The 26,898-nt window shown below is 38.0% G+C and overlaps 1 protein-coding gene across 3 annotated transcripts; it reads right to left on the reverse strand.

Moving 5' to 3' along the window:
- Positions 1-26,898, reverse strand: LOC149299939 (ephrin-B2-like). Of its 3 annotated transcripts, XM_089485887.1 has the most exons (5): positions 26,777-26,898; positions 12,333-12,613; positions 2,145-2,237; positions 1,175-1,285; positions 1-383 (listed from the first exon to the last, which is right to left on the reverse strand). In XM_089485887.1, the coding sequence occupies exons 1-5, from the start codon at positions 26,896-26,898 to the stop codon at positions 1-3; spliced, it is 990 nt and encodes a 329-aa protein (XP_089342013.1). The 3 variants fall into 3 exon arrangements, with proteins under 3 accessions (XP_089342013.1, XP_089342014.1, XP_089342015.1); XM_089485888.1 differs by lacking the exon at positions 2,145-2,237; XM_089485889.1 differs by lacking the exon at positions 1,175-1,285.

The raw sequence follows: 26,898 nt of genomic DNA on the forward strand, positions 1-26,898 counted from the left end.
TCAGACTTTGTAGTAAATATTTGCTGGACTCTGAGGTGGCATCTCTTGAACAATGTACACAGGATGTCCATAATCTCCACTGACTTTCTCATAATGTGGGCAGAAAACGCTGTCAGCAGTCCTTAGAGGGATGATAATGTCACTCGGCTCTGAACCATTATTGTTGCCACCGCGCTTTGGTGTGGCTAATGTACTAAGTGACAAAGTGGTTGTGTGTTGTGGAGAATGCTTCCTATGCCGTCTTCTATACTTCAACAGCAGCACCACCAGAGTAATTATGATGACGATGAAGATGATACATCCTGAAGCAATCCCTGAAAATAAGGCCACCTCTGATCCCAAAATACTTGAATGTCCAGCATTTTTGCCATCTGTGCTAGAACCTATATGGGAACAAGAGAAGACAAGACAAAGCATCAGAAACTGTTCAAACCTTTACTTAATGCCATCTTAAATTTGCTTTAGAATTATTCTCAGCATGGTATATAGAATTAACTGGCTGGCAGCTGAACTTTGACAAACCAATTACCCTTGCAGGTAGCTGTGTGCAAACAGTGGGAGTCAGCAATCGATATTAAACAAGACTGTGTCTCACAATCCTACTTTCATGCTAAAACTAAACCACGCTGTTTTCCTTACGAACATTGACAGCCATCAATATAGACTGCAGAAGCTGACAATCAAGATGCATCGTATATTGTATTGCAGTTGTTAGTTGTGCGGGATAAGAATTTGTCTACATTTACTAAAGCCAGAGTTAATTTGGGCAACATAGTAGAAATATTAATGATTCAGCGTATTTTAGTCAATTAACAAAACAAATGGTTGCACATCTGGCAAGCAGTAAAAAGTGTCACACTGAACATTCTAATATTCAATGCTCTCAGCACGTTATGAATTCATTAGAATAATTAGCACATATAGCATAAAGCAATAACGCACAGACGGCAACCTTAAAGAAATCCAATATTGTCTAAGACTCCCCCCTTTTCAGGTTGAATGATGTGTGATATTCATTTTTATCACAAACCACTTGCCAATAATCAAGCTAGTTTCTAAGTTAAAACAAAAGGAGATGTTGAGTGGGTAAAAAAAATATATAAGAACCTGGAAGTAACGTGAAAAGTATACACAATATCTTCTTTTTTGTTTAAGTTGCTCTGACTATACATACCTGAGGGACCATTGACAAATGGACTGGTGGTTGAGCTCTTTCCATTCGCACCAGAGTCTTGATCTGGACGTTTTGTCGGCAAAGCATCCTTATCGGAGTCAGAGTCAGGATCTAAAGCAGAACAGACAGAGCGCATTAATATTCTGTATATTTTGGAAATCATACATTGAAACCTTATGCAATCTAACATTCTGTTTAACAAAAATCCTAGCAGATACCGATTCTCTTTCAACCTTTTAGCGTGGTACTCGAGACCCCTCCATGCTAGAACAATTATTCCCTACAGTTCTGAATTATGATAAAGATGAATGTAAATCATGTGCAAAGGTGCCTACACATATATTAGGTAATAATACGAATTCATGTGCATGTCATGTGCACAAATTTTTTTTTTCCCCTTTATGAAAACACATAAGTTACTTTAAACACTGAGATTGTAAGACCATCTGTAGAAACTATAGGGATTCTCACAGTTGGCAAGCAAAGCTTTGCAGATGACATTTCAATTTAACTCATAGAGCTGACCGGCTACTAAACCAAGTCCTAATTAGAAATATCATTCATCGCCGACACATAGTGTATCTGAAAACATAACAGATAAAACGACTAAAGAATTCCATGTTTACAGTCAATATAATATAAATGTAGATAATTATCTTTTGCAACAACTTTTCGATTAAATGACAGTATTTAATGAAAAAAAATAACCTTGGCTCTGCACTGATAGTTTAAATGTCATATAGTGATGTAGTAAATTGTGCATCCTGTATCATTCCATATTTTATACATGATACAGCTAGACAGGGTATTGATAAATAGACAATAATACCAACTCCTTTGTGCGAAGGTACAACTCATGCAATATTAATATATTATATGTGGTTAGTTGGTTAAGTTTGGGTGTAGCAGGAAAAAAAACCAAATCTAACAAGGCCAAGTCAAAATTTGTTAATGTTAAAGTGGTCCTCACCTTGCCCAACTTTCATGAGGATCTTCATGGCTTTTGTAACACAAACACCACCTTCTTGATTATTCAGACCTTCTACTGATCCATTGGATGTAGCTGGAAAGGAGAACAAAAACATTTTTGAAAAATGACCACGTAGTGCCATGCAAAAAGCACAAGAAGACTTTGTGTGTCTGATGTATGTTAAAAATTCAGTAACGTCATACAATTTGCATTTTGTGCAAAAGTTTCAATCTCTAGTTATTTGTTTCGAGAGTGGGTGGCGGGCTGATGAAAGACTTCCAGTCTTGCCATGTTAAACCCATTTATAATACTGTACAAATAAGATCAGGAAATTGCTACTATGGTGTAATGTATCGGCTAATTGTTGCCATTAACAATAGTTAACTTCTCCCTGTCAGGGCAGGTACAGACAATTTTTTTCTCATGTTTTACATACATTTAATGTAATATTATGTGGCAAGCACCTCATCTTAACTGATGGGTCAATTATTCTGGAAATGCTTCTATTTTAATGTTCCTGTTAAAGACATCTGCATGTCCATAAAATTAACAGGACCTACACATTGTTATCAGTCTGTATTTAACCTGTACATTGTCCGTTGACAAACCCTGAGAACTTTACGTCTCTAGTTTGTATTTTTTTGTCGCACAATAGAGCCTGAAGGAAGACCTTTATACAGCATCCACTAATTGTCTCAGACCCTCATGTTTCCCATTGTGCATTTGTAACATTCGGTAACACCCATCCATCTATTGTGAGCTACTCACTGCCGTTCACACAACATATTATAGTCATATATACACATCCTCCCTAGTTTACCCATTCTATAAGGGTTTTTCCTCGCCATTGCTTACAATTTGTCACCTAACATTCCAATGCACTCACACTGTGTTGGTCTTATAAAGTCATTTTATCAAAACCTACTTTTTTATATTCTAAATCCCTCTTAAAGGGAGACAGAAGAGAGAAAATAAAAGAAAACGTGCAATAGTAATTTAATCTATAAGTATATCTGACAGCGTGACACTAGAACACAAGGCTCACAAAATAATGGAGACATGGCTTTTTTTTTTTTTAGCGGAAACAAAAATCAATAGCTAACAGCAGCCCCAGACATAAATCAAATGTGTCTGTGATAGAACCTACTATATTTGCCAATGTACAGGCAAACAATGGAGAGGAGGAAAAGGTACGGTTGAAGCTGAGCTGGAACTAGAGATGAAATAGCTCTTTATTTTAAGCTGCAGGGTGTCCCTGGCCCTTTTTGTCAAACTCAAAATTTACTTACGAGTTATATATTTCAGATTTACATGAGCGCACGAGGGGTTAATGTGGAAACACAGTCACCGTTAGCATTGCTAGGAAAGGCAACATGGTGGTTGATTACTAAGCCGTCAAGATGTAATTCTAGGGAAATGCTGCGCATAATAGAATGCCAACGTAAATATGTCTCAAGACCGGGAATCCTGATTTTAAGAAAAAGCACAGGTAATGGACCTCCACTGTTCCGGTACACTTGTTTTTATATATTTCTGGTGATTATATATATATATATATATATTATATATATATAAATTCACCTCTGAGGAATGAGGGACTTTGCGAATGTGCATGAATTCTGTATGGCACGGTCCCTGTAGAAACACCTAAAATAGCTGTGGGCATTTCAAGGCTCATCTTGAAACCGAAGCTCTATCTTGTAGCACAGCGAAAGGCCAAAGCCACATTACACCCTTAATTAAAACTGACTACTTGTAACAACCTCTGCAGGGAAATTCTGAACACCAGTAATTTGGACGCATTCCTTTTCCTCCCTATTCAAAGTACAAGAAAGGCTTTTTTATTAAGCAAACACGCAAAATGACTCGAAGGCCTTTCTGATATTGAAGGGGTAGTCTGTGGCCATTTTGTATTCTAAGCATCGAACAATGACATTTAAAGCGAAGCCCTAAAATGATTAGAAGTATCACTATAGAAACTAGCAGTGGGAACCGCTCGGTGGCTGGCCCCCGTGTTTATCGTGACATTTCCATATCCAAGAAAAGAGCAGACACAGATATAAGAGGCTTTTATTTCTCGCCTAATGTTTCCCTTAGCAAATAGCCCTAGTATAATTTCCTCGCTGCTGGCCGGTATATGTAAAATTACTTTCACTAGTTCCATGTACACAAGCAGCCACACACATCGTTATGGATTTATTCTGAGGGCCCCTAGTGCTCAGAAGGTGCTTAACGCCCCCACGATAAAGTAGGCCAGACTCCTAACACCCCAATAACACATTTTCTTAACCAAGGAGAAACAGACGCGCGATTATTTTTTATTTTATTTTTTTTATCTTTTATAAGCCGCAATAACACGACACGCAAGAAGAAATGTATCCAATTTGTGCTCAGGTTACAATGGATCCGTTTTGGCTCAATAATAAAGTCACAACATTAATTTCCTGCCATTTAAAAGGGTATTAATATTCCAAATGCTTTGTTTTTACAAATGTTATAGCCAAAAACCTTAAAACGCTCAGGAGAAGTGCTACAAATGGAATGTGCAATTTCTAACGCCTGAGGCTGAAAGCTGTTCCTACTTTAAGAGTATTTGCTTCAATTATTTTATCATTTGCTCTTGGCTTTTGTTGTCCTAGGAACAAAGTGCTACCGAATTTGAAACGTATTAAGCTTTTCTAGAGAGGAGACACAACATAAGAGGAAAAATAATATCTGTGATCTGAAGCTAGGTTTTTTTTTTTCCCTTTTAAGTAAAGTAAGATTAATGAATATTGTCACCCATGGACATTTTATTCATGCTGGCGACATAAAAGTAACATATATAACAAAGTGTCAGGGATTGCCACACTCGCCTATAAATAACTTATATTAGATGGCGATACACTTGAAGGACTATAATACTTAAGGTTTGATGTAGAGCCAATGACGGACGCGGCAACTTATCATCAAAACAAGGTTTACTGCTGGAAATATTACATGTAGCTGGTCTAATGCACGCAGATGCTGAACATATACTTTGCAGTGCGTATTAATAACCAAATCGGCTAATGCCGCCTAAGGATTCATTGTGGATACCAGCCAGGTACCATCATGATGACATCATCACTTAAGAGCTATTTTCTTCCAGCATCCTTTTTTTGTACCCGTGGATAGTTAACACTCTCAATACAAAATCTCTTGTGATGGTCCCGAACAGACACTTTTAAAAAAAAAAAATTATTTGCAGATCATGTAAAATTTGCAAAATTGCAAAATGTAAAAATGCTGTCAATATTAACTATAAATTAAGGGCAACAAAGGCACATTCTTCGTCCTTTGCTTCCTTTTAGAAGATAAATCAAGAATTAAATACATATTGGCAGGCAAAGATCAAACTGTAATTGAAGGAGGATGAATCTGGATACGGCATCCAAATTAGTTGGGCTCGCAGAACCAAGCCTGTAATATTGGAAAGTGTTTCTCGACTGGCAACAATTATGTAACGCTTTGCAGTCAGCCATTACAATGATTTCTAGAGCCATCATCCTTTATGAAGATCATACTGTTCTATGTTGAATGAATATTCTGTTTACAAGTGAATCGACGCTTATGCAGAAAATTGTAAAAAAAAAAAATAATAATAATAAAAATGGCTGCTTTTTTCAGATGTGCCTATAAAAGACAAATTAAGGTTTCAATATCCTTGTAGCATTTCCGAGACTTAACCCAAGAAGAAAAAAAAAAAAAAAAAAAAGACACTGAATAAGCAGTTAAAACAGAAGCAGCAGACGCAAGCTGTTTCTGGCTATGATTTTTATATAGTCCCCATGGAAGGAAGTAATATTACATTTTAATATGTCTTCATTTGATCGTTATTACGTTGCCTCCCCGGAGATTAAGCTGCTGCATAGATTTTGGCTGATTTTGGCCTATCAAGATAGTAACACGGCACTAATCAGACTGAGCATTAAGCTGGCTGGATTTGTGCCTGTACATATACTTATTCGCATAGATTAAACGGGAAATAAATAAATATAATATTCCCAATGGGAGGGGGAGAGAAAAGAAAAAAAAAATAAAAAAAAAAAAACTAATTTTTTTTTTTTTTTTTTTTTTTTAACAAGATCAGAGTTGCGTAGAGAGTACCGAAATGCTGTATCGGTTTTCTGATCACATACTCTTCCAGACTTTTTTTTCCCCCCACCTTATTCGTACTATGTGGTTATTTAATCATGGTGTGAGATGAATCACCCAGGAATTTAAAGCCTAGTTAAAGAATATTCATCTTCCCAGCCATATCCATTTTTTGTTGTTTTTTTTTAACTGGAGAAGAGGGCAAGCATAATAAACATCTGTGGACTTAGTTAAAAAAATCCATTCCGCTCCGTAACAAAAAAAGCGAAAGGCTTTCGTATCAGGCATTAATAAGAAGCAATCCTTAATGTGAGCTGTACTTGATCTAATGTCCGCTTCACAGGATTATCAAGCTCACAGCTCTTTTATCAAAGAAAATCCTTTGGCGGCAAGACCAGGCCAGCACGCTCTGGTTGCTCTCATTTGTCTGACACCCTCCTTAAGTACTATCCGTGCACGCTGCTGGATTTCTTATTTTAATTAACAAAACTTGAGTGACTCTTGTAGGCTGTTCCCACTGCATAGCGTTTCAATGGAAGACATAATATGGAGACAGCTTCAAAGCCTATGGAAAGTCAAAATATACTCAGAATATGAATATGACAATCCATCCTAATGGTAATCTAGAATCCATCCTTGTTCTGGAGTGTCTAAAGGTTGCCTGCTGCACCACGTAATGGATAACACAGACATTTTGCTCTTAGAGGATATCTTGGTGGATGGGTGAAAAGGAGCATTTAAGTCTAATACCCTATGCTTAAACCATACCTCCCTAGTTTCCCGTTATAAGCAAGAAGGTCTCAATACTCAGACAGTGGTCCATCAAGCTGCCAACTGTCCAGCTTCTGCAGGCAGTGAGGGTCAATGGCTCATTAGGGAGATAAGTGGGCCTCCCCTGACCTGCAACTCTACTGCAGTACCCAAGATGGCCACCTTGCTCTTTAGAGCACCGTGATATCTTGTGATACCCTGGCATTTCGAGGTGGCTTTACAGGTAATGTAGGATCCTACCCCAGCCCACAAACCAATATGCAATGCATTATCTAAAGAATTCTTGTTGAACCTGCCAACCTGTACGGTAAACAAGACTAAAAAAAAAAAAAAAAAAAAAAAAATCACACTGGTGCTTTACGGCTACAAACTGCCACCACACAGATTTGGGGGCATTTAAGAAAGGTATTCCACTTATGCAGCAAGACTATATTTACTTAATTAGGGAAACCAATGCCTTATTAGAGAATCATCTACTGAAAGATTAGAAGCTGCATGGTGGCAGCCCTGGTTTTGTAAAGGTCTCCTAGCTTCAGGATTTCAAAAGACCATTCAATAGATTTCACTGGTTTTTCATCGATAATGCCGTATATCTTTGCTATTGCGAGCGCGCATTTCTTCCCAAAAGGAAAATAAAAATTTATAAAGCACGCCGGTAAAACAACGGATTTCTAAAATGCTTTTGAGAAAACTCAATGAAGCGTTGGGGTTTATATCACTAGATCTCATCCCATCAGGAGGAACTCTTGTGCTGAATCAAAAGCATGGTAGGAGCTTATGAATATTCCCGAGTGTAACATAAACCCCCTTTCCATTAATTGTAATTGGAGCTGTATAATATAAAGACATTTCTTTGCAGGGGAGGGGAGGAAAAAAAGCTGAATTTCCAAACCCTCTTTTTTCCATCATAACCATTTCTCGAGCCCAAACGCGAGAGCCGTTATAATTATTTCTCATGTACTGGCCTTTGAATAGCTACCAGGATCACTTTAAACCAGAGTGTCTTGATTTAATGAGCACAGATTTCACAGGCCACAGCTGTCTTTGTATAGAACAGCTACTTGCCATCCTTGCCGATAGCAAAGAAAAAGAAAGAATGACAAGGACTCAAGTACCTTCCCAGGCCGGAGCGCAATACGTCTGCATTTTCTCAAGAAGATCAAATAGTCTTAGCAGTAATAAATTGTCGCGCTCCTTCTACACTCAGCACAGAAGAAGGAGGTGTTTTCTTACTTAAGCACATAAGATTCAGTAGAGATTGGGGGGAAATGGTGCCTTATTGCCATAGTGATCTAGTGATCGCTTTCAGAGACCCACAGAATTCTGTATATGCAAATATATGAGCTTAATGTAATTCTAGTTGAAATTCCCTTTTTAGAGTTTTTTTAAATAGCTGGCGTTTCTGTTCTTTTTGTAGAATACACGTCACCTAATCAATGATAAAATAGATCATACTAATAATATTTGCAGAAACTGTATTCAATCCTATAAGACCATCTGTAACACTTATTGCACGATGGAGTTTTTTTTAAGCCTGCAGCAGCCAGTAATGGAGAGAAGATGCAAGTATAAAAAATAATTTAACCCCTTCCAAGCCATCCGGAATTAATCGATTTTGATGGCTACCAATATTGTGGTGAAAAAATATATTCTTTGCGAATCCTGCACACCCTTAGCAATTTTCATTTAGCAGCTGAATTCCCTGGCATACTAAGGGTCAGGGTAATAGAAAGACACACACTCGTTTGCTCTACTGCCACTAATTGCATTCAATGATATTAATGACCCAGTAATTGCTGTACAAGTGGCACTGGAGTGGAAAACATCATTTTGAAGCAAAGTTCATCTCTTGGTGGTAAGATTTCACCACCGACTGAGTTAATGCCAAGTGACAGTTTGGAATACAACACTAAAGATTAGAGAATACTCTGCTCTCAAGGCATAATGGCTCAGACGGACGTGATGCTAGCCGCTTCAACGACGAATGGCCTAATGGTAACCCCAATAAAGTGCCACAGTTAGACTGTGCCCTGGTGATGAACCTCATTTCTCTGAGGGGAGCTACTCTATACAATAGTAATCTAGTGCAATTTTCTACATGCCTGGTCTAATGAAAAATAACTTCACCTTGCGCCGATTGCACATCAAAGCCCTAGAAAAGATGGATTAGAAACAAAAACAAAACTTGTCATTCTACAGAAATTCAACCTTGTCATCCGATATACGGAAACCAACAACTGAGCGCTCTTCTGAACCTGCTTGAGACTGCAAAATACATAAACACCAAAGGCTAAATGCTGACTGCCTACAACTTCTAGTACAAAAACCTGAGAGTTTATGGTTAATAAAGTGGTTAAATGGTTAAATCTGCCTCCTTCTTATTCCCATGGTTGACTACTTTGCCATTTTAGCCATAATATGTGGACAACGCCATGTTCTTTAGAACTTTGTTACATGTGATATGCGTCTTGTATATTAAGCTCTAGACCAAGGGTGTCCAACCTGCGGCCCTCCAGCTGCTGCAGGACTACATCTCCCATAATGCTCTTTCAGCTAAGGGGCTGGCAGAGGAGTATGGGAGATGTAGTCCTGCAGCAGCTGGAGGGCCGCAGATTGGACACCCTTGCCCTAGACAGTCCTCTACACAGTCCATTCTATGAAAGTTTGTTTCGTCTGATATTACACGTTCTTCATTTTGTTTTACTACAGACTCTAGTTTTTAGCTTTCAGAATGACCTAGTACTCGATCTCTGCCCTTGGGAATTCACTTGTATCTTTCCTACTGCAGTGTCACTGCCTTTCTTTAAAAAAAACTGTCAGTATAGTCACAATAATGGCACAAAATATGAGTAAAGGTCATTACTCTTAAAACTCTGTCCAAGGCTACAAGATTAATGTGGTCTGGAATGAGGTCCCTTATGGAACCAGACTCCGCTGGGACCTGTAAATTTAGACGCATCAGTACAAATCTAAAGACATTCTGTTTATAGCTACTATTATATGACAACCATTATTTCAAAACATTAGAATCCAATCACCTTATCAACACGAGGAACAATTCAAAGAGTGCCATGGGGATATGTTGGTGCAATATAAATAAATAATGGAATCCTGTATTCCGGGGGATTTCTCTGATGGACGGCTAGATATTTTTGGGAAAGTATATGGTGTCACTAAGAAGTCCAATTGTGGTGGCTCATGGTGAAGATGCAATTTTCCACAATGATTTTTTTGGTACAATGAAAAAAGCAGATGCATCTTTGGTCTAACTTTGAAATCTTAGCATCCAGTTCACTGGCAATATATGGGTCCTGCCACGCACTAATCCATTTTCCTTTTTAACAGTAAAAGTTATAGAATCTGGAATTGATTGTTTGCAGTCCATGTGGAATTTCTGTATTGCTATAACAGACCTAGATATTTAGTTATATGGACGTGAATATTTTGGCAAAAAGAGTTGTCTTCCATATTGTTTGAGGGTAGAATGTGATACAGGAGGATTTGCTTAAACTTCCATTTCAATTGGACAATTTGGTTGAACAATTCTGAGAGACAATGGCCAAGATGCCAAACAGTATTGGTCGTTTATTCCTGGTTTACGTGTGCTTCAAAGAATTTTCCAGCAGACATTGGAGACATCAATCGACATAAACGACAATTAAACCTAGGGGGCTTTAAAACCTATAGCTACAACGCTTTTATTAGAACTGTTATTCTACTTAGGAGTGATCATTTTCACCTGGGAATAACAGCCTTCTCTCTGTGACTGCGCTTATGAAAACTGGCCTGATTTCGATGGTCTGGTGGATTTACAGTTGCCATCATCTTGGACTGGCTTACATTACATTTGGAAATTTCTTTTTCTGCCCATTTTCAAACGAGCTGCACTAAAAGATATGTATTAATACTAGAATGGCATGGAAATTTTTAGTTAAGGAACTATTAAGAAAAAATACATTTAATGCAAAGTGTCACCAACAACAAAAAGGCACTTGACCAAGCTAGCCGAGGATGATGTTGCTCCTCTAGGATGTGAAGTAATACACATCTTGTTCAAAGTTTTGTTAGGAACTTTGACCTTTTGTAAACTAATTACACAAATGTTGGTAGAGGTAAGTGTATTCTGCCCTTCTAGCTCCAATAGGCTACTATTCTAATTATGGTAAGCCGGGGGAGACGCAAGCAGCCCCCTATTGCTGCATGTGAAATAGACAGTTGTACTACGCTGGGTACTTTAGATGAGTCCAGTAAATTTTATTCAAACTATTACTTTTATAGGCGATGAAGCTCCCTATTAAACTAGAGGCTCAATATCTTTTGAGCATTTTGCTCATTTAATCAAAATGCCGTCAAAAACGCAATTTTACATGAGCTATGAACAAACCATTAGTTTTCAGAAACATTTTTTTAGTCTGGTAGGCAACCTTGCATGAAAAAAAAAAAAATATCTGTCCAAGCCGACCGCATTCCACATTAGGTCAGATCATGCAGTTGGTTTGGGAATTAGATTGTTTGCACTGAGGCAAGAGAGCAATTAATTAAGGTTATTTGGCAAAAAAAAAAAAAAAGTTTGAACAAAACATTTAGGGAAACCTACATATTTGAGTTTGTTCTTGTCAAAGCGGATGATCATCTAACTGTAAGCCGAACTAATGAGGTCCGCATGCATGCTTAAGGTTTCCAGTCAAGTATTTCCCCAGGCAGTTTTTTTTTTTTTTTACTCACTTCACAGGTCATAAAAGATGTTAGTAAGCTGAAAAATGATTATATTTCGTGATATGGCACTACTTCTTTCAAAATAAGGTTAGCAACTGGGTTTTGAGGTCCTTAGAAGCTTTGATCAGCTCTCAGCCAGCAAAACCACTTAAAAAAACAGGTAGTTTAAGTGGCATGCATAATGTATTTTTCATATCTTGGTTTCACTATATTTCTGAGGGAGTCGAGTTGAGTAAAAAATCATCTCAATATCTGCAGCAAAAAACCCATATGCTAAACTTTTTCAATATGTTTTTTTTTTTAATTAATTTTTTTTTAAAGATGCCGCTCTATCAAACATCGTAATTTGAGGATTTGCATTATGCTTACACATCTTGCAACCAACATGGTATCTATATGGATTTAAGAAGTTTCCTGCTAGACAAAGCTTGGGATAGTATTTGTGTCTGAGCTACATGTGAATCCTCGATCAGGAATGTCTGTTTTAGGACGACACGGATTATAGTCCACAGCACATCAATCTGATACACGTTGAAAAAGTTTTAAGAGATATGAACTCTATATAACAAAGCGAGGTATACTTACATATGATGTAATAGTCTTTCTTCCTTTGGAATTCCAGTCCCCAGAGATTTGGGCTGAACTCTTGAAACTTGATGGTAAATTTCACATCTTGATCAGGCTTTGCACAGTTCAGCAAAGGTGTCCTGTCTTTTATAGTACAGCTATCTGCTTGTTCTTTATCCACCAGATACACTTTGTAATATTCGTACTGGGCACCAGATTTGGAGTCCACTTTGGGGCAAATAATGTCCAGTTTATCTCCTATTTGAGGGTATAGTACAAGCCCTTGTCCAGGTAGAAATCTAAACAAAAAAATAAAATAAAATGATTAACATAACAGATTTCGTCACACATCAATAAAAAAACAAACATTTGAGCACAACGTTGATGGTGTTCTTTTTCTATAAAAAATAAAAAATATATATTTTAAACAATATATCAACCCATCAAAAAAAAAAAACTCTGGAGTAAAGGGGGCTTTGCTTGATAGCAGAAGAAAACATTTTTATTCCATAGGTCAACTTTTTTTTCTATTGCAGTCCACCACCTACATTCCTCTCCCACTTCAAAGGAGTTCAAAGTGATTCTTATTTATGCTTCCCCACAGATCGAAAGAAAAAAAAAATCATCTCATTAAAAAGTTGAAACAAAAATTGAGCAGTTATGAGACTGTAATGACAGGTAATGGTAAAAATGCTGAGCTTTTAAAGGGCAAATGTCATGTCTCGAACATCCTTTATTTCGCAGGCCTATTTATAAACCTGTTCAGAATCAGGCTGTGAATTCCTTGTTTCTATTTTCAAGCTGTGGGATCATCTTCTTAAAGTATGGATTGCCGCAACAAACAAAACTCCAGACGACTCAACAAGCACTTCTCAAAAGGCCCAAGAGCTTCTTGGCTATCCAAAACCACCACGCTATATAACGTCCCGATACTTTTCTATTCATACCTTCCCACACTATTATCTGTGATTTATCAAACGGGATATCAAATACACTGCCCAAAGCCACAGCACCGAGTCCGAATAATAGTGTATTATATTGATTTTTCTGTACGGCGAAGGTACGCGGTGGAAACAGGTCTTAAATGTCTGGATGAGATCTGCATTGAACTACCAATTGCTGAAGTCTACATCATCCTTGTGGCTACGCAGTTCTGTATATATTGCCCACGGCAGAACGCCTGAGCCTCCCATTCAGTATACTTTGCAGAGAAGGAACATTAAACACAACACTTAGAAATCCCTTCTCATTTGAAAGCAGCCAAAGCCTGGAGGCTCATTAAAATATTAAAGGTTGAGGGGGAAAAAAGCTTTAAGCTGGAGATCTCTTTGTATTAGACTCAAGAAGGCCACCAGGTGTATATATTAATTGTTAAATCAATTCTCATGTCAGCTGAAAGGCACAATCGGTGGCCTACATGGATCCTGCCGCACTTAAGTCTATTTGATCTTCCTAACTTTCTAATAGCGCTGATTTGTTAGCAAGCATTACTGGTAATCAGAAGCAAGCAAGAACGTTCTATATCGTACTGTCTGAATAAACCCCACGCCAGGGCAATAAAAGCAGATTTTCCAGTTCTGACAATAACAGGCCATTTTGTCTCGGGATAATGTAAAAAAAAATGTCATCTTAAAGGCTTCTGAAAATACATTTACTAGGGCTTACATCTTTATTTATCAAAGGACCCGATTCTCTCACTTAATCCTGTTTCTTTTCACGTCAGTGTCACACACCCCAAGCTGAAAGGGGATTGGACTTGAAAACATCTCTACTATGAGCGATGCCACCTAAGGAGAATGGAGCTGAAAGAAATGAGGGCATTTCATGAGCATATCATTATTTTGATTAGATGTGCTTGGAATTGATAATTCAGGAAACAACGTTAAACACATAGTCCTCCGTCCTTCTCCAATATGCAGCAGCACACACCTCATTAATTTTTATTGGAATCACACCACTTTCAGGTCTTCCTAGCTGACGGTGCCAGAGGTTGTGTAACCGGCAGTATCTATCAGTTCCATTCTGTACTTCCCTGTGTGACATTATGATGCATATACATGTGTCACTGTATCAGTTTCTGGAACGCCGTGCTCACCCCCATCCTCGGAAATTATCTGAGGTTGTTCTTGTAACGAGCCGGCAAAATGACAACTACTGATACATACAAAATGTACAAACTGAGTGCAAATAGGGTTTTTTTGTTTTTTGTTTTTTTTTACATATAACGTATTTTTAATGACTCGAAAGAAAAAAAAACAAAAAAACTTGCTGCTTGTGTTGTATCAAAGAACTGCAAAGCCCTTGAGAAAGATAACAATTTGAGTGTGCTGGGCCACGGTAGGGTCTGTGAATGCACAAGTAATCAGTGGTGCTCTGTAATTAGTTGCTCATTCTAGTTACTCTTGATAAATGATGGTTTCTGCTGTGGTTGAGGGCTTGCTCTTGACCCATGACACAGCTACACACTTCACTACTTTGGCTCTACATCCCTGCAATCTTTAAAAGGCTGATGTTCATTCTTCGTATAAAAAAAAGAAGGGGTTTTCAACCCCATGGGGACCAGCTTTTTGTTTTTTTGGTTCTGTTTAGCATTTCCAGGTCACAAATCCGTTTTAACCCCATGCTGATGAAATAATAACCAAAAAAAAAAAAAAGCCATCATATCTTATTCATTAAATGGCTGTAAACAAAACAAGGGTGGAGAGAATTAAAAGCAATTTTGAATTGTGACAAACTGTGTACAAACCAATTTCCCAGGCTTAAAGAAAAATACACAATCATACGAGCCACGGCGACAACAGAACTACATGAACAAATAACACTGGGGAAAAATAATGTTTTTTTTCTGCCTGCTTCGGGACACAGATGTTTTTCAGTGATAGTTATACTACTGTGGTATGTAAAATGTACATGAGAATGAAATAAATCATTTCATTTGATCTGAACAGATGCGCTTTTTGAGACAAGAAAGTAAAACAAAAAGGTTATGTAGGAAGCCATTGGCTTTCCTCGATAACACAAATGACCACTAGGGGGCAGTTTCCACACCTGCCACTGCAGAAGGCTTTGGTCCATTTTGTAAGCAGATTGCCCATTTAGAAATAATTTTTACACAAGTTGCAAACAGGCCTTTAAAAGGGGTGACTGTTTTGGGACACCAACATTTTACGCCCTTTCAATAAATGGCACTTATGGAGATTATGACTTTTAACTCCTTGAGTGCAAGATGGGTGAGGCCAGTTAAAAGTATTCCATCTGAATATAAACCAGTTCAGCAAGTGTCTGTATAACTTGTTACAGCAGATCTGAGTTTAGTCAAGGTTAAAAAATTTTTTTTAATAATAATAATAAATAATAGCAGTTTGTTTACTAAATAGTAATTTATGCTGACATTGCCATTCTTGCCTCACTGCCTCAAGTTCAGTTTGACAAAGAATATGTGCTTTTGTGTACACTTTTATTCGATCCCAAATCAATTTTCCTCAACCTTCTAACAATTACGATGGAAGTAACCATAATATTAAATTTCACAGCCTACAGGAGTTGCACAATTGAGCCTTAACTCTAATGTAACCTGACTCTGCCATACATTAAGAACTGTTAACCCTTCCTGGGCTCACATGAGAGGAGCAGAATGAGGCTAGAGAGAGACAGATTTCAGGTCATTATTAATGCATAAGCAGCCCTGATATGTTGCTTCTAAGTAACTTAAAGGGGGCCTGAGGCATCAAACAGGAGGGGTGTAAGCGGCAAGGAAGAAATTCTATCTGAAATGAATACATCGATATAGATGTATCTCAATAATATTCTAAAGCAGAAGTAAAACTGCTACCAGGGAAACGAGGAGTAAGTGCTGCATAATCCGGGGCCATAGGTCAAGTCCTTCTTTTAGCAGCCCATTCAATCAGGAGGGAGTACTTGAAAAAAAAGAAGGGTGTTGAACTGCTGCATACAGCACGGCAGCCACTACTGGATAGAGAAGAATTTTTAGAAAGTATAGGCCGTTCTATGCTAGGCTTCCTTTATGGAGAACGGAGTGTCGCCAACACCAGCGGTGCCTATCATGGAATCTATGGTTAACCAAGCCCAGCTGGCAGCTGTTTAACAACTGTGCTATGTAAAGGCATCATAAATCACGAGATAAAGCTGATTGACAGGGAAGAATAGCAAGTCATCTGGCTTCGCCAAGCTGTATAATCAGTAAAGATAGTCAACTCTCCACCCTGAAATGGAGGAATAACTAAAGAGCACCCTATCAATTCGTGAGCAGGTAATTTACACCTGTACAGTCAGGCTCCCTGCAGCAACGCTCCAAACCCAGACAGCGACAGAGGGTGCGGCACGTCTTGCTATTCAAAGGCGAGGCGGCGTTAGACAAACAGTGACAAAGCCAGTAAAATAATGCAGGCTGATTTCATGTGTTTCAGCTGAAATGCTTTCATAGAAACCTCTTTTTATAACGCATTTCTTATCTAGCATTCCCTAATCTATGACAACTGTTTTTACACAGAAACATGTTCCGATGTGTCATGTTTCCTCCGCGACATGGCTGCCCACTTAGAGGCCACAAACCAAGTCACTCTATTGTAAGCCGGAATCTTACCAGCCCGATGGCTCCTGCCGAATTATCGGCTACTGGCCTTAAAGTGCCAGGGCAAATTTAACTCGCCAGTCTGGCACTGCTTAGGGCTAGAAAAAAAAAATGTAAAAAAAAAAAATCAGCCAATAGAAAATGCTTTTGTGAAAAAGTAATCCTTTCCGCCGAGCCACCATTTTAATACATTTCCAATCCCTGACCTCCTTTCTTTTTTTTTTTTTCCACAATGACTAGCAGCTTCCCCTGCCCATCTGTCTCGTGCCAACTACCATTCTGCGGGAAGGCATTTTTTTGCTGGTTACGGATGCTAGGAGTGGTCTTCCGTCACAGGACGCTGCTGTCAGGTACTCTGGGAAGGATTGTATAAGTGGGGATGCGATGAAATAAAATCTATAATTGCCCTGTCGTGGACATTATTTTTTCGCTTTACCATCCGCCAGCTTAACATGAACGCTCAAAAAGCCTTACATCGCATTTACATATAAATGAATGGGATTGAAGGCGAAGGTGAAATTTACGCAGAAGTGGGTACAAGTGATACGGCCAGATATGAATATAATATGCATTTATTTTTGGTTTTCAATAAACTATGTTCTGCTTTGTATTAACCTAGTGCTTCTCACACTTTACCAAGAAATGATTCTATTTTTCACGACTTCTTATCAACCTCACCTTACATGGTCTAGATAATTTCTCCGAAAATGTAAATTTGAATCGAGGGTTCCCGTGAAGCCTCAGTTGTTCACGTGCCACGGAATATAATGTAACCACGCATTTCAAGTAAAATACATCTGTCAGAGTTCATCGAAGCTCCAAACGGCTCACTAGGTTGGTTCTCCAAGAGGTGGGGACCCCAGAGACCGGCGCTGCACAATTAACATAGCAAAATTCAGACAGAGTAGCATATATCCTGAAAATCCTTCTGGGGCTAGTCAAACTCAACTAAAGCCAAGGAAGCAGGATTCAAGTTTGACGAGCAATCGGCCTAGACATGACTCGGAGACTTTGGCAGCCCTGATCGACTGAAAGCTGGCATAGTTCCTGAACCCAAAATGACAGCTAATTGTGAGCAGACAATAAAAAAAAAAAAAATCATATTTCTCTATAGCTCAATTGTCGTGGTTCTAACATCATTGCTTCGACAATCTCCAAAAAAATATGCAGCTCTCAGCGAGAGGGTGATTAAAACCCCTCGCCGAGACATCATAATACCTAGTGCTGTTACATATTCAATCTCCAAATCTTTAAAGATCTACATTGGCTTCAGGTTCGTCTGCCAAAAATAGATTCATTTTTTTCTTTCTTACTTACTTAGTGTCACTTTCAATAAAATGTGTTTTTGTAACACGTCCGCTTACAGTGCGTCTCTGTTCCTGTACGTAGTTAAGTATTCATGTGCCAGGCTACTTTTTAATGCCATCTCCAGACGCTAACGTTTTTGCGGCTGACCTGATATCCCCGTCGATATTAGGGATCAGATACATCTAACCTTCTCAAAAGAAAGACGTATAACTTCGCTATTAACCCTGTGATTGAAAGCACAGTGCGTTAACCGATACTACTCCGGCATGACAGCCTGAGAAATGAAGGCAGGGAAGGAGCTGAATGTTACTTTGTATTAACTGCTTTGTAATTCTTGAACAGTTCAGAAAAAAACATTTGACCACTATATCTAATCAAATATTTTGTGTGTTACACAGCACGTTAAAATTTGACTCATAATAGCAGCACAAAGGGTCCTATGACCAGGCAATTCAGAAACATCGACCATTTGCTACAACAGATGTATACTACGGAGGGCAAAGAAGAAAAAAAAAGACTCGGCTTATCAACAAAGGAGATCTATTGCCACGTGAATTTGACAAGATAACGTTCCTCTTACAAACCATCTTTTTTATGCTGTTCGTTTGCTTTTTCTGTTAAATCTCTTCGTTGGAGCATCAGAAAGCATTAATAAAAAATAAAAAAAAAAGCTTCATTATGGCCATCATCCTTTAATTTTGTTCAAAGGGGTGATTGATGTCGTATGTTTCTCTTTCCTTGTTAAGGATTTCATCTCATTTTTTTTTCTATGCTTGAAAACGCAAGGATGCCGTTTTACTAGCTGCCAAATCTTATGGATTGTAATAACCTTTAAATGAATGGAGACAAGTGAATAGCATGGCGTCCGCCTGCTCCTGATTCAGAGTGGAGGAGGAGAAGGAAAAAAAAAATAGGACAAGCAAGAATCCAACGGCCAAAACACAATTTACATACTTAATTGAAACTCTCCCACCTACAAGCATCCACGTATGGTGTCACACCTTACAAAAAGAAGTCTACAGTAAGTCTTAGAAACGAGGGTAACCTTATTTACATCAAATAACATTTATGGTACACGTAAGCAATCAAGCTAAGGGACCTTTGTTATTTGGCACCCCTAAGTATACCCTAGTGTAAAAGCCACTGGAGGCAGTAGGCTTACCATATAACTTGTATAGAGTCCTTCAACTGGCTGGCCCCACATTGAACCTTATTGGGCCGCAAAGCAGTCATATGCAAGTAGGTCATAAATTAAGTTACTCGAATTTCTTAAATTACTTAATTTATTGTTCTTTTGTTTTACGAAATACGTTTTAGGGGGAAGTGAAAGTCTATAAAATATTCCCCACCGCAAACTGACCATTGCCGCGGAGAACATTTGAACATGACTATGTATCCATTCCAGATTTACTTCTCTTTCGGTTGCTTTATGTGTGCGCATGTTTACGATGGCAGTATTAGGCTACAGTTAGAATGTAAGGTATCTGTTCTTGAATCCCCGGCAACAAAGAAAGATGTAAAAACCTGGAAAGTTATCCAAGTCACTCTTGCCAAGAAACATGATTTAATGAAATCATCTGAGACGCACTTAATCAAAAAAGTGTGTTTAGGATTATTCGTGCAGACAGAACAGTTAGTATTGGCTTCTGTTTTTTCTCCCAGTCTGGGCTATCCTTCCATCATAAAGAATTCCGTTCCAATAGCACACATGCGGGCAGCCCATAAAACAACTGGTCTTTATTCTTCCTGCACCTGTAAGACCACAACCCAGCGTGAAGTTTAAAGACCTCCTTAGTGTCATTCCTTCATGCATCTTGTGTCTACAGCGACAAAGTGCGCCGGGAAACAAAAAGCGAAACAGTTTTACCTCTCTCTTTATTTTACTGCTCTGCTTTCAGCTGAAGAGCAAAAGTCGGGAAATCTTCTCTCTTTTATTGCTTTACTGCGTAACAAAGCCGATGACTTTAAACAAAGAGATGTGTGATGCATTTAACATGACGTTCTGCGCTGCTTATGTACAAGTGAGAGCCGCCTCATAGCACAAAAAAAATAATGGAAAAATGTTAATTTAAAGACTTTTTTTTGTCGTTTCGTGGATTTTTCAATAATAAATATGTATCAGGGATTCAAAGTGACATGTTTATTTTTAGCTCCTCCTGCGGTGGGGAATTCGCATTAACAGCCACAATTGAAATCAAAAGGCCTCTGTTTTTCTATTTAGATAACCCCTGTCCCTGCCTACCCTCTCTGTTCTCTGATGCTTCTCAGCATGTCTTCTCAGAGCCAATATATACATATAAGAAAGAATCTCAGAGCTCTGTTTAATCCCGGAGATGTGGCTGCTACTGCCGACACTGCAGCGTTTAAAACTAGTGGTTAAAAAGGATAATATTCCTAGGAGTTACACTCAGTCGTTAAATTATACTAAAAATGTGAATATGGTAGTTGTCCAACATACACGTGGTGGCTTGGCATGATCTATCGACTCTACGACCATTTTAGAGATACAATTGCGTAGTCACACGAGGCCTTCTCCAACACTGGGCAAGCCCAACGTCTCCGCTGTACGTACTTTGAGCACAATACCCTATAGCCCCAAGCGAGGCCTTCAACTCTTTCAAAAACATGTCACATCCACCATCAAGCTAATCTATATGTTGCCATGGTTTCCCCCCCCTTTATCTGCCTTTGGATTTGTAGGAACTGCATGGATTTACTAAATTTTTCTTTGTAAGGTGGGAGAAAGAAAACAAATGGTGGTTTTATTGCTATACAATCAGATTACTGCCCCCTTGCTTTTCCCCCCATAGCTTTTTTGGAACGTTTCAATCCAAAAGGGATCAGTTTCTTTAGATTTCGCACTTGATTTACATTACCTCTGTATAAGATCTAGCCCGAGATGTAATCCCTTATTAACTACAGCCAAGGGTTGATTTGCTTAAAAGGAAGAACAAATTGTGTCAGCTTTGTTTTTAATGTGAAAGTACAAAATGGATTACTAAAGAAATCTGCTTATTTCACACAGTTAGTATGGCACTGAATTTAAAATGAGATTTAAACAAGTCGAACAGGAAAGCGCTGTAAAAAGGTTTAACATTTTCCGCCATGAGGGAAGGAGGCCGTTTGGATCACATCTTTTGTCTTTTTGAGACTTTAAATAGACGATGGCACCACAGGGGTTTTCCATGCTGTCTTAATGCTATTTGTTTTGGGTTTTTTGTATGGTTTTTTTGGGGGGGGGTGGAAAAAAAATGATTTAGAGTAAGTCCAAATCCAGTATTACTAAATCAAAATATCTCAAACACTTCTACACACCCATTAAAAAAAAAAAAACACACACACACACAAAGAATGAACTCATGAGCAAAGCTCCAAAATTGTACCATAAATGACCTGATAAACAGGTTTTTCTTATGTCAGCCAGCAAGGAAGGAAAAGATTAGGCCTATGCGAACAATTTAAGGAAAGTTAGTTCTTATTTGCAAACACACAACTACAAAGCTTAGACCATCAATATTTGACATATTCAACAACTAAATATATGAACATTTAATAGGTTGAACTGTTACGTTGAATACTTTCATCTTCTAAAATAAAGGGGTTTTTTTCCCTTTATTTATTTATTTTTTTTGCAAAAGAGTTAAGATTTTAGACTTTTGCCTGAACGTCTCTCTCTTGAGAGCTGATGTAAACCATTTTCATTTCATCCAAACCACTCAGACATGTTTCATTCTCATCATTATTTTTAATGCATTCTAATTATGATGTTGTTAACAGTCGACGCTGATGAATATAAGAAGGTTTCACAGAAACTTGACTTAAGAGTGGATGGACTAGAAACCTACAATTGTCCTCTTCAAGGCCAATTTGAATCGTACCAAATAAAGCGGGCAAGTGTCTTAATGTCCAAAGTTCTAGCAGGTAATGAATCATTAAAATTACTGGCACATCACTAAAGGTAACAAAAGAGAGAAAAAAAACATCTAAGATGTCAATACTTCAAGATGTATCAAAAGCAGAAACTTCCATTTTTATAGCTTCCTCAAAAACAGATCTACAAAACCAACACAGTTTCTACGCAAAAGGGCTTGATGAACTTTTTTGCATTTTAATATATCGTGTATTGTTTCCATAAAAACAAATGCACCATCTGGCAAATGGAAAGGCAAAAAAAAAAAAAAAAAGATGTTCTTGATCTGCATTACTTTATAATCATGCGTTATTCTTAAAAATAACGAGCCATTTATAAATGCCTCTGTTTGTATGTTAATCCCTATTTAGAACGTGTGGGATAATTATCATATGTTTGACACCCAGATATAAAATTTAATGCACACCCATTTCCTAGACTGGCTGTTCCTGAACATAAGGGTTAAAACAACTCCCAAAATCAAATCCTGAGATGGAACTAATATATAACCCCCTCTGCTGTACAAATTCAATCTCTTTGTGCACTTTTGCCACGCTATACATATTCCGGAAACTATATTCATAAAGTGCATCTTAACTTACGCTACAATAACATTTTTCCAAAGCCGACTAAAAGCTAACAAACTTTGACCATAAAAACTATTTTGCTAAGTATGCAACGCTTATTTCTTTACTTATTAAAGATACTTTTAAGATAAACAGACTTGTTCCATTATTAAAACAATACAATCGTACAAAAGACCTCTGGAAAGAATTGATAGCATCAGTAATTGTAATAAAAGCAGGTTCAACATATAGATTAAGATCTAAAGTATGCAAGGCCTTACAGTTACTAAAGCAAAGATGGCAGCGCATGCATTAGAAGGGTAACCACTATCCGAAGGGCGAGTTGGAAAAGGGAGGCTACTGAATTTTTTTTTAATGATAAAACATTTTTTTAAAAGATGTTCAAAAGTAACTATTAACTCAGCAAAGTTTCATGGTAGGATGGATAACTTTGTATAGTTTTTTTGTTTGTTTTTGTAGCAATTTAGACCTGAAACTAAAGGCAACTGATGAAGCCCTTTACCTGAGTGAGGTTTACAAACAAGGGCTTTAGAGATAATGACAGTAGATAATGTAACAATTAAACCCCAGATAAACCACATAATACGGATAAGGAGAAACTGTTACCCCTGGCTTTTTATGAGCGCTGTGCATGTCAATAGTTGACCTGGGATAATGTCCAGTGCAGGTGTTGGAAGCTGTCTAAGTAGGATAATAAATCAATGATGTCCCTTAACTCATCAAGTGGCATCGGCAAAATTTTGGGTGAGCAGGTTCCTAGCAAATCCGCTTAGTGTTCACTCTCTCTTTAGCTTGGCGCGTTAATTGTGAGGGTTAACAGTGTCATCCCAAGGGAAAGGATTCCTAAATAAATTCCTGTCTACAGCAGTGGTACATAGACCGAGATACGGTTTCAGCCAGACACTTTGTTGAAGAGCTGGCTCAGTTGTCCCTTCAAACAAGGACCATTACCTCCAGTTTATCATCCTGACAAAATGTGAGGAATGTGCATGTAAAAGTACTAACAATTCCACCCCTGGCGTGTTCCCCTTTCTTCTCATTCTATATTAAAACCGACAAGATTAACCCAAATGCAAACTCTGGAGCAGAGTTCAAGGATGCATTCACATAAGGCTGAATGTTCATTTGTTTACCTACAACAATCTGACTTTAAAATACCAAGATCGACGGCCAGGAGCATTTATAGAGAGCTCCTCAAAAGATTGTATCACCGTGGAATGATTTATTAATACGTAACCTCTTTCTCATTGGCCACATTTATTTTTATTACAATTATATTTGTTTCCAAAAAAATAAATCTAAATTCATACCAAAAAATTATTACATTTACATAAAACCCCATAATATTTTTTTTTTCCCCGATTTCATGTGCACTTTCATAATGGCCAAGAATAAGCAATATGAGGTTCTGGATAGATATTTTTTGTTCAATCAATTTCCATTAGAGAGATGTTTTTCAGAGTATTTCAAGTGGCTGTTACTGTCCATTATCTATATTTCCCAGCAATTTTAAGTACCACACAAGACAGCCACTATAGTTAAATATAACGAGAAGTGGCAAAAGAAAAAAAAAATCATACTTAATATTAAATATAACATTCGACAACGGCAATAAAAAATTTTGGTGGTATATTTTAATTGGCAAATCTGTCCTCACTACTTTATAATCTCATTAAAACTCCAGGGTTACATTTTAATATTATAAAAGATGGCATAAAAAAAATTGACAAATGGAGGTGCTATCTGAAATAAGATAAATATCACCAACTGATATGTGAGCATTTTCAAATTTATCAGGGCCGGAAGAAAAAAATAAAAAGCAGCAAAAAGTGATCAACTTAGCCATACAAACACAAAAAATAAAAAATGTTATTATATTATATATATATATATATATATATATATATATATATATATATATATAGTTTTTTTACACAATATCGTCGGCAAAACTTAGGTGGTTGGCAACAGATATGGAGTATAATGACAAATTTTTTTTAAAGGGAATATCTAGAATAATTAACAAAAAAACCTGATTACCTTAATATTTGTTCAGGAGTATTAAAAAAAAAAATCAAGCTTTTAAATACGATGAGATTTTCAGAACAGTTGGACATGAAAGCTTACAAAGCAAGGAGTGGAAATCCTAAATGTAAGATCTCACTATGTGAATTGGTAGAGTGACCTCTGTAGGACTTAACTGATCAGTGTTTTCAGCTTCCCCATTTAGTCTACCGGAGTCATTATAGGAACATGGGATTTACATTGATAAAAAGCAGGTCCTCGTAGAGGAATACAACTTGCCAACATCTAGAAACCAGCCTTATGAGAGGTTTGAATCTTAAAAAGCATTAGTCTTCTATATGACAGTTTAGATAGTTTTATTGTATTTAATGTTCTAGAAAAGAAGAAACATGCCCTATCTGAGTAAATACTGATGGCATAGCATCTAAAAAATCCACTCCATTTTATATAATATAAACCTGTGTATTTTTCTACATTATACAGTGCACTGGAATAGCACCCAAACTACAAAGGACCTACATGAAATGCCCTGCTGATCCTTTTGCCCTTGGGGGAGGGAAGAGAAGGGATAACATTGTTTATAAAAAAATCCAACCTTTGAAGAACAGATTGTAAACTGATATGTTTTCCTTTTCCAGATCACTGTAGCTTGAAGCTAAAATAGTTGTAAGAGGGGGGTATAGTGTACAAAACCAGAATAAAACTGCAGAAGCTTTAAAGGACTGGTGCTATGTAGATCAGAAGATGGGGACCTTGTTAGCAGTCTGCAAATAGTACCCTTAGTCTCAGAGGGCATCTGATCAATTCTACCCCGAAACTACTCTTTAGAGAAAAGTGGATTTTTTAGTGGGGATTCCCCTATCTCTACAGGGAAGTAAGAATATGAAGCATTTTCACATATGTGTCTATATATAGAAAGGTTATGCCACCTGATTAGGTATGATTCATGTTTTATGGCTAAAGAATGTAAAACATAATGTGATCCTTAGTCCTGTAGAAATGACTGGTGACCACTGCATAGTAACATGACTTTAATGGAAGGGTGTCTTCCACCTGGGACTTTATATACAGTCTAACTGGGGACAACAGAACACATCCAGCAGTCAGTCTGCCTACAACAAGCCTGCATTGTGAGCCCATGGAAAGAAGCCACTATGTGATTCTGGTGCCATCAGAGCCATTCACATGCCAAGTGGAGTCCCAATTCTGAGTTGATGGATGGCCTCAGCTAGCTTGGAGTAGGGAATTAAAGTGAACCAATAGCTTAATGTGTATTGGGGAGCAGAATTAGGAGGATTTATAGTGCAGTTATGTTTCATGTGGATACATATATAAGATGCCCCCTAAAACCCTAGGATGGGGTCTTACTAATGCCGAGACAGGAATATGTAACACGCAGCCCACACTAGATCTGCACAATTTAACATTAAGATTGTGGGTCAAGGAAAACATATCTCAGTTGGTTGACCCCTTTATCGTGTTGAGGGACCCTGAGCCGGATAACCCCCTTCTATCCTCCGGTCAGATCTAGGTGCAATGCGGATCATTCCTTATCATTTACTTATTGTGACCCAGGCCCTTCTGGCTGGAGAGGGTGGGTGGTGGGCTGTATTTGTGAGTCGGGGGCTCCATGCAGACCTAATCTACAGAGTGACGAAGCCTATCAGAATGGGCGACTGGGCTGCTGCCCCGGAACCCCCGCCACTCCCAGGGTACTTTCCAATGGTGCCCCTTAGTTTGGGATTAGGCCCCTTAATGGGAATGTGGGGGTCCATATTTATGATATTTACAGGCGAAGGATAAATGAGAGATGATGCTGTAAATGAGCACAAAGTATGCAGTATGTGAGGCACATCGCTCCCCTGGCTGGGGCAACTGATCAGTCGGCTAGCGTCTGCACCAAGAGGTCACAGTAACTACGCACAGCCCACCCTAGCTGTCCGCAATAACGCAACCGTAGCAAAAAATAATAATAATAATAATAATAATAATATCAACAACAATATGAATAATAATAATAATAAGAAGAATAATGACTTACTTGGGGTTGGAGGAATTCCAGTATATAGGTTCTAACACTATGGATCTGGAAATAGCAGTCCTGATCAACAGGATCCAAAAGCCCAAGCTGTACTTCCAAAGAGAGTCCCTGCTGAACGCCAT

The sequence above is a fragment of the Sceloporus occidentalis genome, unplaced genomic scaffold (assembly GCF_023333645.1).
Source record: "Sceloporus occidentalis isolate IW3139 unplaced genomic scaffold, rSceOcc1.0.p SCAF_27, whole genome shotgun sequence".
NCBI classification, from domain to species: domain Eukaryota; kingdom Metazoa; phylum Chordata; class Lepidosauria; order Squamata; family Phrynosomatidae; genus Sceloporus; species Sceloporus occidentalis.